This window comes from Ovis canadensis, chromosome 3 (genome assembly GCF_042477335.2).
Source record: "Ovis canadensis isolate MfBH-ARS-UI-01 breed Bighorn chromosome 3, ARS-UI_OviCan_v2, whole genome shotgun sequence".
NCBI lineage: Eukaryota > Metazoa > Chordata > Mammalia > Artiodactyla > Bovidae > Ovis > Ovis canadensis.
In genome coordinates this window covers 161,194,780-161,209,785 of record NC_091247.1, presented here as the reverse complement: position 1 = coordinate 161,209,785, position 15,006 = coordinate 161,194,780, and the positions used below count along the sequence as shown (strand labels likewise).

The 15,006-nt window shown below is 43.3% G+C and overlaps 2 protein-coding genes across 7 annotated transcripts in view; one reads left to right on the top strand and one right to left on the bottom strand.

Moving 5' to 3' along the window:
• C3H12orf56 (chromosome 3 C12orf56 homolog) overlaps positions 1-6,726 on the bottom strand; it is an 86,858-nt gene extending 80,132 nt beyond the window's left edge. The window contains exon 1 of the mRNA XM_069584746.1: positions 6,053-6,726. Within this exon, the coding sequence (XP_069440847.1) occupies positions 6,053-6,304 (252 nt within the window). The 5' untranslated portion in view covers positions 6,305-6,726. The remainder of the gene's footprint in view (positions 1-6,052) is intronic.
• XPOT (exportin for tRNA) overlaps positions 1-15,006 on the top strand; it is a 175,880-nt gene that overhangs the window by 114,885 nt on the left and 45,989 nt on the right. For 2 of the 6 annotated variants that reach the window (XM_069584740.1, XM_069584741.1), the window contains 2 exons: positions 14,207-14,415; positions 14,613-14,749. The exons of the other annotated variants lie outside the window; for them this stretch is intronic. The gene's annotated coding sequence lies outside the window, so the exon portion shown is untranslated. The remainder of the gene's footprint in view (positions 1-14,206; positions 14,416-14,612; positions 14,750-15,006) is intronic. 6 annotated transcript variants of the gene reach the window in all.

Sequence of the window (15,006 nt, the reverse complement as noted above, 5' to 3'; positions counted from 1 at the left end):
CACTCATTTTTCACACACCCTATGAAGCTTAGTTAGTACAAGCTGTCATCATTGTCCTTTAGTTGCTAAGTCATGTCCAACTCTTGGTGACCAATGGGCTGCAGCACACCAGGCTCCTTTGTCTTCCACTATCTCCCAGAATTTGCTCAAATTCATGTCCATTGAGTTGGTGATACCATCCAACTAACTCATCCTCTGTTGCCCACTTCTCCTCCTGCCCTCAGTCTTTCCCAGAATCAGGGTCTTTTCTAGTGAGTCAGCTCTTCCCATAAGGTAGCCAGAGTATTAGAGCTCCAGTTTCAGCATCAGTCATTCCAATGAACATTCCTTTATTTCCTTTAGGATTGATTGGTTTGATCTCCCTGCTGTCCAAGGGACTCTCAGGAGTCTTCTTTAGCACCACAGTTTGAAAGCATCAATTCTTCAGTGCTCATCAGAGGAGGCAATGGCACCCTTGCCTTTTCAGTATTTTCCAGTACTCTTGCATGGAAAATCCCATGGACGGAGGAGCCTGGTAGGCTGCAGTCCATGGGGTCGCAAAGAGTCAGACACAACTGAGCGACTTCACGTTTACTTTTCACTTTCATGCACTGGAGAAGGAAATGGCAACCCACTCCAGTGTTCTTTCCTTGAGAATCCCAGTGACGGAGGAGCCTGGTGGGCTGCCATCTGTGGGGTCGCACAGAGTCGGACACGATTGAAGCAGCTTAGCAGCAGCAGCAGCAACCTTCTTTATGGTCCAACTCTTACATCTGTACATGACTACTGGAAACAACATAGCTTTGACTATACAGACTTTTGTCAGCAAAGTGACGTCTCTGTTTTTAATACACTGTCTAGGTTTGTCATTAGCTTTCCTTCCAAGGAGCAAGTATCTTTTAATTTCATGGCTGCAGTCACCATCCACAGTGATTTTGGAGCCCAAGAAAATAAAATCTGTCACTGCTTCCACTTTTTCACCTTCTGTGTGGCATGAAGTGATAGGACCAGATACCATGATCTTCATTTTTTGAATGTTGAGTTTCCAGCCAACTTTTTCACTCTCTTCTTTCACACTCATTAAAGGCTCTTTAGTTCCTCTTCACTTTCTGCTATTAGAGTGCTATCATCTGCATATCTGAGGTTGTTGATATTTCTCCCAGCAGTCTTGATTCCAGCTTGTGATTCATCCAGCCCAGCGTTTCACATGATGTACTCCTCTGGTGGCTCAGTGGTGGTAAAGAATCCACCTGAAATGCAGGAGACACAGGTAGACGCAGGTTTGATCACTGGGCTGGGAAAATCCCCTGGAGAAGGAAACGGTGACCCACTCCAGTATTATTGCTGGGGAAATTCCATGGACAGAGGAGCCTGGGGGCTATGGTCTGTAGGGTCAAAAAAGAGTCAGATATGACTGAGCACACACACACACACACACTCACTCTCTCTCTCTCTCTCTCTCTCTTTGCATTTAAGTTAAATAAACAGGGCGACAATATACAGCCTTGTCCTACTCCTTTCCCAATTTTGAACCAGTCAGGTATTCTACATCTGGTTCTAACTGTTGCTTCTTGACCCACATACAGGTTTCTCAGGAGACAGATAAGGTGGTCTGGTACTCCCCTCTCTAAGAATTTTCCACAGTTTGTTGTGATCCACACAGTCAAAGGCTTTAGTGTAGTCAACGAAGCAGATGTTTTTCTGAAATTTCTTTGCTTTCTTCATGATCCAACAAACATTGGCAATTTGATCTCTGGTTCCTCTGCCTTTTCTAAACCCAGCCTGTACATCTGGAAGTTCTCAATTCACATGCTGTTGAAGCCTAGCTTGAAGGACTTTGAGGATAACCTTGCTAGCATGTGAAATGCAATTATACAGTGGTTTGAACATTCTTTAGCATTGCCTTTCTTTGGGATTGGAATGAAAACTGACCTTTTCCAGTCCTGTGGCCTTTGCCAAGTTTTCCAAATATGCTGTCATACTGAGTGCAGAACAATGAAAAGAAATAGAGGAAACAATAAAATGGAAAAGACTAGAGATCTCTTTCTAGTAGTCATGAATGGATGTGAGAGTTGGACTATAAAGAAAGCTGAGCACTGAAGAATTGATGCTTTTGAACTGTGGTGTTGGAGAAGACTCTTGAGAATCCCTTGGACTGCAAGGAGATCCAACCAGTCCCAAAGGATCCTAAAGGAGATCAGTCCTGAATATTCATTGGAAGGACTGATGCTGAAGCTGAAACTCCAATAGTTTGGCCACTGATGTGAAGAAGTGACTCATTTGAAAAGACCTTGATGCTGGGAAAGATTGAAGGCGGGATTAGAAGGGGACAACAGAGGATGAGATGGTTGGATGGCATCACCGACTCAACGGACATGAGTTTGAGCAAGCTCCAGGAGTTGGTGATCGATAGGGAGACCTGGTGTGCTGCAGTCCATGGGGTCCCAAGGAGTCAGTGACTGAACTGAACTGAGAGATCTCTTCAAGAAAACTGGAGATATCAAGGGAACACTTCATGCAAGGGTGATCACAATAAAGGACAGAAACTGTAAGGACCTTACAGAAGCAGAAGAGATTAAGAAGTGTCAAGAATACATGGAAGAACTATACAAGGAAGGTCTTAATGACACAGATAACCACAGTGGTCATTGAGATGGTCAGTGGTCATATTTGGAAAACTCAGTGGTCATTCACTTAGGGCCGGACATCCTAGAGTGTGAAGTCAAGTGAGCTTTAGGAAGCATTACTACAAACAAAGCTAGTGGAGGTGATGGAATTCCAGCTGAGCTATTAAAAAAATCCTTAAAATGATGTTGTTAAAATGCTGCACTCAGTAGGTCAGCAAATTTAGTACAAGCCACTGAACTATAATAAAAACTCAGCAAAAGAGATTGTCAAGGCATTTGTGCTTGGCATGACTGTACTTATTACTCACTGAAATAATATTTCTTAAACAATTACCCATTTTAAAACATCATAAGAGAAAACACTTCTGTACTGATTTCCTATTGTTATTGTAACACATTTTCATAAACTTGGTGGTATTAAATAACACAAACTTATTTTCTTAATGGTTCTGGGGTCAGAAGTCTGAAATGGGTCTCACTGATCTAAAATGGGTATCAGCAAGACTGCATTCTTTCTGGAGGCTCTAGGGAAAAACATGTTTCTGTGCCTTTATTAGCTTTTAGAGGCTATCCACATTCCTTGGTTTGTGGCCCCCTTCCAACTTCAAAATCAGTCTTTCTTATAGCGCATCACTCTGCTGCTGACTCTTCTTCTGCTTCTCTTTTTCAATTTTAAGGATGTAGTGATTACATTTACCTTATGCATAATCCAAAATAATCTCCCGATTTTAAGGTCAGCTGGTTAGCATATGTGTGCAGTTGCTCAGTTGTGTTCAACTCATTGTGACCCCATGAACTGTAACCTCTCAGGGTACTCTGTTCATAGAAGTTTCCAGGCAAGAATATAAGGTTGCCAGTTCCTTTTCCAGAAGCTCTTCCTGACTCAGGGATCGAACCCATGTCTCTGTCTCCTGTACTGGCAGGCAGCTTCTTTACCACTGCATCACCTGGGAAGCTCTGCAACTGTAATTCCCCTTTGTTGTACAATATAAAATAGGAAGTAATATAAAATAGAAAGAGGTTCTGGAGATATCTTTGGGGAGCCATTATTCTGCCTTCCACAGCTTTAACCAAAGTTAAACTATATTGTGTAAGATGGACATTCATTGTACCAACAGGGACTTCCCCGGTGGTCCAGTGGTTAAGAACCCACCTTCCACTGCAGGGGATGTGGGTTCAATCCCTGGTCAGCAAACTAAGATCCCACATGTTGTGGGGTAACAGCCTGCATCCCTCAACAGCAGAGCCCTCATGCTCTGGAGCCCACACTCCGAAACTTGAACAGTCCCACATGCCGCAACAAAGACCCAACACAGCCAAAAAAAAAAAATTCTATCAACAATGCTGAAATCTTGAGACTTGTTCAGTACCTTTATAGACATTACACAGTCTCCTATATGCCAGCAAGGTAAACTTTGTACATCAAGCATGATCAGGTATGTGTTTCTGTAGTATTCTTACCTTGGGAGACCTAGGGAGCTTTACTGTACTTTGCAGATTCTGACAGCTTAAAAAGAAAGCTATATGACACTTATCGACATATGTATACTGTCTCTTTTGCGAGAGAGTAACAATATCCTAAAATCATTACTTTCTGTCCAAAGAATACATGTTTACACTGCAGACACTAGAAAAAAATTTGACCATTTAATGTTTTCTAAAACATTTGGTCAGAAATTTAAATTTTTTTAAATTTTAGTTCAAGAGAATGCAAATAGTAGCAGTGAGGAAAAGGTAGTTTTACTTCCAACTCTTGCTCAAATTAAGGCAGGAGATAGATGAGCCCCAGGCTGAACAGCTGGAGTTCATCCCCTATGGACAGATACTCCAAAATAGCAGAAGGAAAGAGAAGTTAAGCCCTGCCCAGATTAAAGAGACCACATATTTATCACTCTTGCGGATAAGGAGACCGTCTTAACTATATATGCACAGAAAGGCTTCTTGGAGGTCTAAGGGAGGGGGCACCACCCCATATCACATATTAAGTGATACCAACCTATGGATTGGCCTCTTTGCTAGAATCCATCTTGGCTAAGGGATGCATGCACACACATGGAAAGACCCTGATGTATATGACTCAACCAGGCAAAGCAAGGTGACTGGCCAGAGGAAACATGAAGAAATGCCCCATTAAAGTGATTCAAACTACCACAAGGGCGCAACTCTCTGAGACCACCTGTGTGTCTATCCACAGTACCCTTTTTCTCCTAATAAATGCTTTCCTTGTTGCACTACTTTCTGTCTCTATGTGGGAATTCATTTCTACACAGCTGACAGGCAAGGGCCTTGTCACTGACCACTGGTCCCTGATGTTCTAGTCTAGGATCCAGTGCTGTCCCTTCGGTGGCTGACTTCAATCTCTGGCCAGGAATCCTGCTTCAATCCCCTGCAGGCTGAGGCCACCTGAGATCAAAATGAAGCAAAGAAATCAGCATAGCGATATCAGCCCACGGAGGTATTTTAAGTAGAAAAAGCTTTCACTTTTTTCATTCGATTTCATTATTTTCTTACAGACATGATCCAAAGAAGCTATGATTTTCTTGACCCCATCAAGGCTTGCTAGCTTCTCCCCTGGGAGACACAGAGACTCAAGCGAGGGAAAGAAACAGGAGGCTAGACACCTGTCCCCAGTGGAAAAAGGAAGAACACACCTGGAGAGCAACTCAGACAAAGGGAGCCAAGGGGGGCGGGAAACAGTAATTGGAGAGGAGACTGCTTCCAAGCTGTTGCTGGTTTATAAGGTAAATCTATTGCTGGATGAAAGGGATACAGTAGCAGCAACTAAAAACTGAGACCGACTGTATCTCCTTCAAGGCTCCTGCTCTAATGACACTCCTTCCAGGAAGTTTTCCCAGCATGGCCTGAGCCTGGATTGGATGAAATACCTGCCAGAGATTGCCATGCGTCCCATACAAATCTCATCAATGCATGCACTTATCCGTTCATTCACTTACTCATATTGAGTACCTACCATGGGCTAAGCCCTAAAGATAAATAAACGAGGCATACTCGCACTTCTCACATGGCATTTCTTTGCATTGGTTTTGGTTTCCTGTCTTTCCCACAGAGCCTTCCAGGAAAGCCCCCTGTTTCAGTTTCTCATCCTCAGAGCCTAGCACAGTGCCTGACCCACCGTGGGTGCTTAATTAACGAGAGAACTACCTTAAAGCGCACTTCTAGTAGGAGGCTATGTTCTCAAATCTCTTGTCCTATTTGAGGGGACAGGGATGACCGGTACACAAAATAAGAATGGTAAAAGCATCTTTATTCGGAATGCATACAGCAATCCAGTTTTCCTATGTGGCTACTAGCAGGAAAGTATATGTTAAAGAGAACAAGAATCCCGGGCAGGGTGAGGAAGCTCCTCCTCCTCCTCCTTCCCGCCAGTAACAGGGATTCGGGGGGCCCAAGAAAGGGGTTCTCGCGAGCCCGTCTGCGCGCCTCACCAGGTCAATGGCTACGATGTCCCGCAGCGCCACGACTCGTCGGATGGACTTGGGCGGGTTCTCGGTCAGGTAGATGAGCCGGTCAGTGAGCACCACGTACTTTAGGGTATGTTTCTCCGAGTCAGATACCACGATGCACTGCTCATAGGCGCGGACGGCGTCGTAGACCTCGGGCGGCAGATGCCTCCGGAGGAAGGCGTCCAGGCGGCTATTCTTGCGCGCTGGGAAGCCGCAGCGCGCGGGGCTGGCCATGCGGGGCGGCCCCGGCCCCGCCGAGTGCCGGGGTCCGCGGACGCCTCTGTCCGACCCCGCCTCCGCGCCGTCCGCGGTGGAACCCGCGCGCGCCACAAAGCCGCCGAATCGCGCGGCCGCCTCCCCGGGCGCTGGTGGCCGGGCCCCCGGCTGCTGGTGGCCGGGCCCCCGGCTTCGGAGCTCCTGCGTCCGGCCCCCTGAACCGCCACCGCGCCCCGACCCCCAACACACCAACACACACACACACACACACACACACACACACACACACACACACACACACACACACACCCTGCGTTTGGCCCCGCCCCCCAATCTTGGTCTCAGTTCCCGACAACAATGGGCGGGGCGAGACGCTGGTCCTTCTGGGCTCGCTGCCAAGCATCCTGGGGCCCTCTGCTCACCCCGGCCTCTTACCCTCCCCTAGCCTAGCTGTTGTGGACCAAGCATCGAGGCCTCGGGTTTGGTCTGGTTTTCTATTACAAACTTGAACGAGATGAAATTTACCGATTTATTTTTAAATAAAAAAAATCCTAGAGCTCTATTAAGATCAACCACACAGATTTAGCACTTGATTATAAGATTGCTTGGCATAGCTCTCTAATTTTTCCCGAGTAGAGACGTAGCTCTTCTTTCTGCACCTACATAAAAGCTCTCTGACAGAAGAGCCTGTTATAAATTCTTTTCCGCACACCCAAGTCCACCTAATGGATATGCTTCTATTCCCAGTGCCCAGGACAACGCCCCGTAGGCAGTTGGAGCTCAATCTGTGTAGGATGACTGAACGGGTGAAGCCTGCGTCCTTAAAAAATTGAAACTTAGAGGCCGAGAAATGCTGAACATGCAGCCTTGAGGCTTCAGGGTAGTAACAAGTACTATTTACTTTTTACAGACCAGGAATCAGTTCAGTTCAGTCCCTCAGTCGTGTCTGACTCTTTGCGACCCCATGAATTGCAGCACGCCAGGCCTCCCTGTCCATCACCAGCTCCCAGAGTTCACTCAAACTCACGTCCATTGAGTCAGTGATACCATCCAGCCATCTCATCCTCTGTCGTCCCCTTCTCCTCCTGCCCGCAAACTCTCCCAGCATCAGAGTCTTTTCCAATGAGTCAACTCTTAGCATGAGGTGGCCAAAGTATTGGAGTTTCAGCTTTAGCATCAGTCCTTCCAATGAACACCCAGGACTGATCTCCTTTAGGATGGACTGGTTAGATCTCCTTGCAGTCCAAGGGAATCTCAAGAGTCTTCTCCAACACCACAGTTCAAAAGCATCAATTCTTTGGCGGTAAGCATTCTTCACAGTCCAATGTTCACATCCTACTGGATGTGACTACTGGAAAAACCATAGCCTTGATAGATAGACCTTTGTTGGCAAAGTAATGTCTCTGCTTTTGAATATGCTATCTAGGTTGGTCATAACTTTTCTTCCAAGGAGTAAGCATCCTTTAATTTCATGGCTGCAATCACCATCTGCAGTGATTTTGAAGCCCTCAAAAATAAAGTCTGACACTGTTTCCCCATCTATTTCCCATGAAGTGATGGGACCAGATGCCATGATCTTCGTTTTCTGAATGTTGAGCTTTCAGCCAACTTTTTCACTTTCCTCTTTCACTTTCATTAAGAGGCTTTTTAGTTCTTCTTCACTTTCTGCCATAAGGGTGGTGTCATCTGCATATCTGAGGCTATTGATATTTCTCCTGGCAATCCTTTTCCTATTTGGAAGCAGTCTGTTGTTCCATGTCCAGTTCTAACTGTTGCTTCCTGACCTGCATACAGGTTTCTCAAGAGGCAGGTCAGGTGGTCTGGTATTCCCATCTCTTTCAGAATTTTCCACAGTTTATTATGATCCACACAGTCAAAGGCTTTGGCATAGTCAATAAAGCAGAAATAGATGTTTTTCTGGAACTCTCTTGCTTTTTCCATGATCCAGCAGATATTGGCAATTTGATCTCTGGTTCCTCTGCCTTTTCTGAAACCAGCTTGAACACCTGGAATTTCACGGTTCATGTATTGCGGAAGCCTGGCTTGGAGAATTTTGAGCATTACTTTACTAGCGTTTGAGATGAGTGCAATTATGAGGTAGTTTGAGCATTCTTTGGCATTGCCTTTCTTTGGGATTGGGATGAAAACTGACCTTTTCCAGTCCTGTGGCCACTGCTGAGTTTTCCAAATTTGCTGGCATATTGAGTGCAGCACTTTCACAGCATCATCTTTCAGGGTTTGAAATAGCTCAACTGGAATGCCATCACCTCCACTAGCTTTGTTCGTAGTGATGCTTTCTAAGGCCCACTTGACTTCACATTCCAGGATATCTGGCTCTAGGTGAGTGATCACACCATCGTGATTATCTAGGTCATAAAGCTCTTTTTTGTACAGTTCTTCTGTGTATTCTTGCCACTTCTTAATATCTTCTGCTTCTGTTAGATCCATACCATTTCTGTCCTTTATTGAGCCCACCTTTGCGTGAAATGTTCTCTTGGTATCTCTAATTTTCTTGAAGAGATCTCTAGTCTTTCCCATTCTGTTGTTTTCCTCTATTTCTTTGCATTGATCACTGAGGAAGGCTTTCTTATCTCTCCTTGCTGTTCTTTGGAACTCTGCATTCAGATGCTTATATCTTTCCTTTTCTCCTTTGCTTTTCGCTTCTCCTCTTTTCACAGCTATTTGTAAGGCCTCCCCAGGCAGCGATTTTGCTTTTTTGCATTTCTTTTCCATGGGGATGGTCTTGATCCCTGTCTCCTGTACAATGTCAGGAACCTCCATCCATAGTTCATTAGGCACTCTATCTATCAGATCTAGTCCCTTAAATCTATTTCTCACTTCCACTGTATAATCATAAGGGATTTGATTTAGGTCATACTTGAATGGTCTAGTGGTTTTCCCTACTTTCTTCAATTTCAGTCTGAATTTGGCAATAAGGAGTTCATGATCTGAGCCACAGTCCACTCCTGGTCTTGTTTTTGCTGACTATATAGAGCTTCTCCATCTTTGGCTGCAAAGAATATAATCAGTCTGATTTCAGTGTTGACCATCTGGTGATATCCATGTGTAGAGTCTTCTCTTGTGTTGTTGGAAGACCAGGAACAACTTACTGTAAATTAGGTTAACGAGATGAGAACACAGCAACAGAAACTTATCTCTAGTAAGCCTAGGTGAGAACTTTCATTTTAAATTCAAATCCTAGAAAAGTCATTCTCTCTCCCTTCTGATTCACCCAGAAACCCAGAGACAATGCAAACAGTATATATATATTTTGTTTAATTTGTTCCAGCTACCTGCAACCCAGTATTGAATTATGTATTCTTTATTACATTTTACATTTTCATTTTCCTATTTTACTACTGCATACTGTATGTTGTAAGCAATTTCAAATCCTTTGTGGAAACAGCATAAATAAATTAAAACCTAAACATAATATAGACTAAATTGCTACAAACTGAGGGAACTGAGGAGAAATGTTTAGATGTAGCTAAAGAAGTCTGAGAAACTCAATAGCAGCAAAGGAATAGAAACAATATTTCTCTTTGGGAAAGACTGTATTTGGTGAGTAAGGAGAGAAGTGCCACCTGCTGACAAAATGTTAAATGACCTAGCCTTTGAAGTTTTCTTAGGATCTGATCATACATCTGACTCTTCATATTCATACCTGGATGAAAAGGGAGCCCCAGGGTCATGGCTATTTCCTCTGAAGTAAGGATTATTCCCAGCTAACCCATTCTGAAATTTGTTGCCTCAAACCAAGAGAAGGAAAGGCCCTTCATGTTTGCCAAAGAGTCATACCTCAGGAGAGTGTTTGAGAGGGAAATGGCTACTGCATAGTTGGAACAGGAGGCCCCAGTGGGGAACAGGCCTCAGTCCAGACTGCTGTCTCATGTCTCACGGGCTCCCTGTTTCATAGCCACTTCCCGGGACTAAGAAACAGAATGACTGGATCAGGACCAGAAAAGAAAGCATATCTGATATATCTGCCACGAAGCCCACCATAAACAAGTTTCTGGTGACGAGGGTACTAGGCTTAACAAATGTGAAGGTGATGCACACAAAGAAGGGAATTTAACAAAGGGTCTGGTGGTTAAGGTGACCTCAGTTAACTTTTTAATTTTGTGGCACACAGAGAAGGCAGTATCATGGTTTCCAGGCACTCATTGTTCTCTACTGTTGCCAAGGTAACAGCAAAGTTCAGATCACAGGAAAGGGTTTTAATATAGGGGAAAGATCCCTGGATTTGGAGTCAGGAGAACTGGATTAGAGCACTAATCCTGTTGCTTAGTATCTGAGATTTTTGAAAAGTCACTTCACCTTTTGAGCTTCATTTCACCATCTGTGTAATGAAACTACTACTAAACATATGCCCTGCTAACTAGAGAGTTGGTAGGAGGACCAAAGGCAATGACTTATGAATTATGAAAGGACTACAGACATGTAAAGTGTCTGTATTCCCTTATCTTTTGGTAAGCTTTACAAGACCAGTTAACATAAATATAGGCTTCCCAGGTGGCTCAGTGGTAAAGAATCCTTCTGCCATCCAAGAGGTGAGGATTTGACCCCTGGGTCCGGAACATCCCCTAGAGAAGGAAATGGCAACTTACTCCAATATTCTTGCCTGGAAAATCTTATTGAGGAACCTGGTGGGCTCCAGCCTATGGGGTCACAAAAGAGTTGGACACGACTTAGTGACTAAACAACAACAACAACAGAAATACACCCTACATAGGCATTTACTCCTTATCTTCTAAATCCAACCAAACTCAGGAAGCATTTGGTACAGATCCTGTACAAGATCCCTGGGAGCAGGCAATGGCAACCCATTCCAGTATTCTTGCCTGGAGAATTCCATGGACAGAGAGCCTGGTGAGTTACAGTTCGTAGGGTTGCAAAGACTTGGACACAACTTAGTGTCTTTGTGACCCCATGGACTGCAGCACTACAGGCTTCCCTATCCATCACCAACTTCTGGAGCTTGCTCAAATTCACGTCCATCCAGTTGATGACTCCATCCAACCATCTTATCCTCTGTCGTCCCCTTCTCCTCCTGACTTCAATCTTTCCCAGCATCAGGATCTTTACCAGTGAGTCAGTTGTTCACATCAGGTGGCCAAATATTGGAGTTTCAGTTTCAGCATCAGTCCATCCAATGAATATTCAGGACTGATTTTCTTTAGGATGGACTCGTTGGATCTCCTTGCAGTCCAAGGGACTCTCAGGAGTCTTCTCCAACACCACAGTTCAAAAGCATCAATTCTTCAGCGCTTAGTTTTCTTTATAGTCCAACTCTCACATCCATACATGATTACTGGAAAAACCATAGCTTTGACTAGATGGACCTTTGTTGGCCAAGTAATGTCTCTGCTTTTTAATATACTGTCTAGGTTGGATAGACATCTGGATAGAGCCAGATGACCTGGGTTCAAATTCCAGCTCTCACTCAGTAGTTAAAAAAATCACACTGGACAACTTTTTTATTTGGCTGTGTTGCATAGCATGCAGGACCCTAGTTCCCCAACCAGGGATCAAACCTGGGCCCTTCACAGTGAGAGTGAGGAGTCTTATCCACTGAATGCCTAGGAATTCCTGGACAGCTTACTTTAAATGCTCAGTGCCCCAGTTTCCTGATCTGTGAAATGGGTAACAGTACCAACCCCACAGGGTTATTATGAGGATTAGCAGTGTTTCTGAGTACTTAGAACAGGTACTTGGAACAGAGTGAACACTACATAAGTCTTTTAAAAATGAACTGAACCAGTATGTGATTTCCTGGTACATATGTGGTCATTCAGTTCCCCTTATACAAAGTAGTAATATCAAATTCTTCTTTGTTGGGTGATAGCCTAACAAGTGGGCCTTAGGAAGCATCACTACAAATAAAGCTAGTGGAGGTGATGGAATTCCAGTTGAGCTATTTCAAATCTGAAAGATGATGCTATGGAAGTGCTACACTCAACATGCCAGCAAATTTGGAAAACTCAGCAGTGGCCACGGGACTGGAAAAGGTCAATTTTCATTCCAAATCCCAAAGAAAGGCAATGCCAAAGAATGCTCAAACTATCACACAATTGCACTCATCTCACACGCTAGTAAAGTAATGCTCAAAGTTCTCCAAGCCAGGCTTCAACAGCACATGAACCATGAACTTCCAGATGTTCAAGCTGGATTTAGAAAAGGCAGAGGAACCACAGATCGAATTGCCAACATCCACTGGATTATCAAAAAAGCAAGAGAGTTCCAGAAAAATATCTACTTCTGCTTTATTGACTAAGCAAAAGCCTTTGACTGTGAGGACCACAACAAACTCTGGAAAATTCTTAAAGAGATGGAATACCAGAACACCTGACCTACCTCTTGAGAAATCTGTATACAAGTCAGGAAGCAACAGTTAGAACTAGACATGGAACAACAGGCTGTTTCCAAATAGGGAAAGGAGAACATCAAGGCTGTATATTGTCACCTGCTTATTTAACTTATATGCAGAGTACATCATGAGAAATGCTAGGCTGGATGAAGTACAAGCTGGAATCAAGACTGCCAGGAGAAATATCAATAACCTCAGCTATGCAGATGACACCACCCTTATGGCAGAAAGTGAAGAAGAACTAAAGAGCCTATTGATGAAAGTGAAAGAGGAGAGTGAAAAAGTTGGCTTAAAGCTCAACATTCAGAAAACGAAGATAATGGCATCTGGTCCCATCACTTCATGGGAAATAGATGGGGAAACAGTGGAAACAGTGACAGACTTTATTTTTTTGGGCTCCAAAATCACTGCAGATGGTGACTGCAGCCATGAAATTAAAAGACACTCCTTGGAAGAAAAGTTATGACCAATCTCGATAGCATATTAAAAACAGAGACATTACCACAAAGGTTCATCTAGTCAAGGCTATGATTTTTCCAATAGTCATGTATGGATGTGAGAGTTGGACTATAAAGAAAACTGAGCACCAAAGAATTGATGCTTTTGAACTGTGGTGTTAGAGAAGACTTCTTGAGAGTCCCTTGAACTGTAAAGAGATCCAACCAGTCTATCTTAAAGGAAATCAGTCCCGAATATTCATCTGAAGGACTGATGCTGAAACTGAAACTCCAATAGTTCAGCAACCTGATGCAAAGAACTGACTCATTTGAAAAGACCCTGATGCTGGGAAAGATTGAAGGCAGGAGGAGAAGGGGACGACAGAAGATAAGATGGTTGGATGACATCACCGACTCTATGGACATGAGTTTGAGTAAACTCTGGGAGTTAGCGATGGACTGGGAGGCCTGGCGTGCTGCAGTCCATAGGGTCACAAAGATAGGACACGACTGAGCGACTGAACTGAACTAAGCCTAACTTTTCACATTTTAGATTATAGCTCAAGACAAAAATATAATCTACATACACAAACATACAAACAAAAGAATGGAATTTTTACCTTTTTTTAGTTGCATTTTTGGTGGAGAAGTGAGCAGTGGGCTACAGGTCATAAGAACCCTGTATGGAAGTACCCTTCAATGGCTCTTAGGATCCTAAGTGTTCCCACCTCTCAACCTGAAAATAAGGACAGACAGTATGTAAAGAGAGATACTTAAAGTTTGCAATAGGTAAATAGAAGCTGAATTTTTTTAATGTCTGAATTAGGAATCCCTTGGTATTTCTACTTAGTATTAACAGATACTGACCATTTAAATTATCTACAACATTTAGCAATCAACTGAAATATGGAGGAGACATGTCATTATAATTAAGTCTAAGGAACCATCCAAAGCAGATTAAAGCAAACATTTCTTTTACTAAATAATGCCCCAGTGCTCTGTTCTGCCTCAGGCTTCCTGCATCACACCCACTTCCTATAAAAGAAACCAATGATTGAACTAGAACCCAATAAAGACAGCTCACCTGACCTATTTTCCAACTTCTTTCTCTGCCAGGAAGCCCATTGCGAATGAGCTTTGGCAACAATGGCGCTAGGCTTAATAAGCACTGTGATGAAGAAAATTTGAGACACAACTCAGTGTTTATCAGCTCACATTATATTATTTTGGGTTCAATTCAATACATGTCACAAATACTGAGAAGCTGTTATCCATAAACAGAATCAGAAAGAACTTATTTTCAGTCTTCAAGAATTGACTACTAGGTGAGTAAGACAACCATACAAATTTAATACAAAACAAAAATATATTAATGACATGAGAGGTATGAAAAAAAAAAGCACATCAAAGAAATGATTAAATAAACCTGGTTGCTGAAATGTAGAGTCTCTTCATGAGAGAGATAGCATTCAATAAATTCTCAAAGTCAATGAAACTATTCCTTTTTTCCCTTTTATTACAGTCAGTTTAAAAAAAATTTTTTAAGAACGTACTACATATTCACTGTGGGAAAAAAATTGTTTTAATCAAAAAAGGTACAAGAAACATAACAGAAATCACCTGCAGTCTTACCACCTGAAGATAACTTTCAAGTAATGGGTAAGTTTCCTTCAGTAAATCCAGCATAGAAGCTTTGAAAGCCTAATATCAGACAGAGGAAACAAGGAAAGGAACAGAAAGGACAGATGTGATAGCGCTATGCTGAAACTGAACTGGGTCACTGGACGTGAAAGCAACAAAAGTGATCCCAGGAGCGCTGAGTTGTGCTGAGGAGCTGGATGCATTGGCAGAAAGGGCCACATCAGGAGTCAGATGTATTCTGTGGGGAAGATCTCGACTTTGGTTTCTGGATGTAT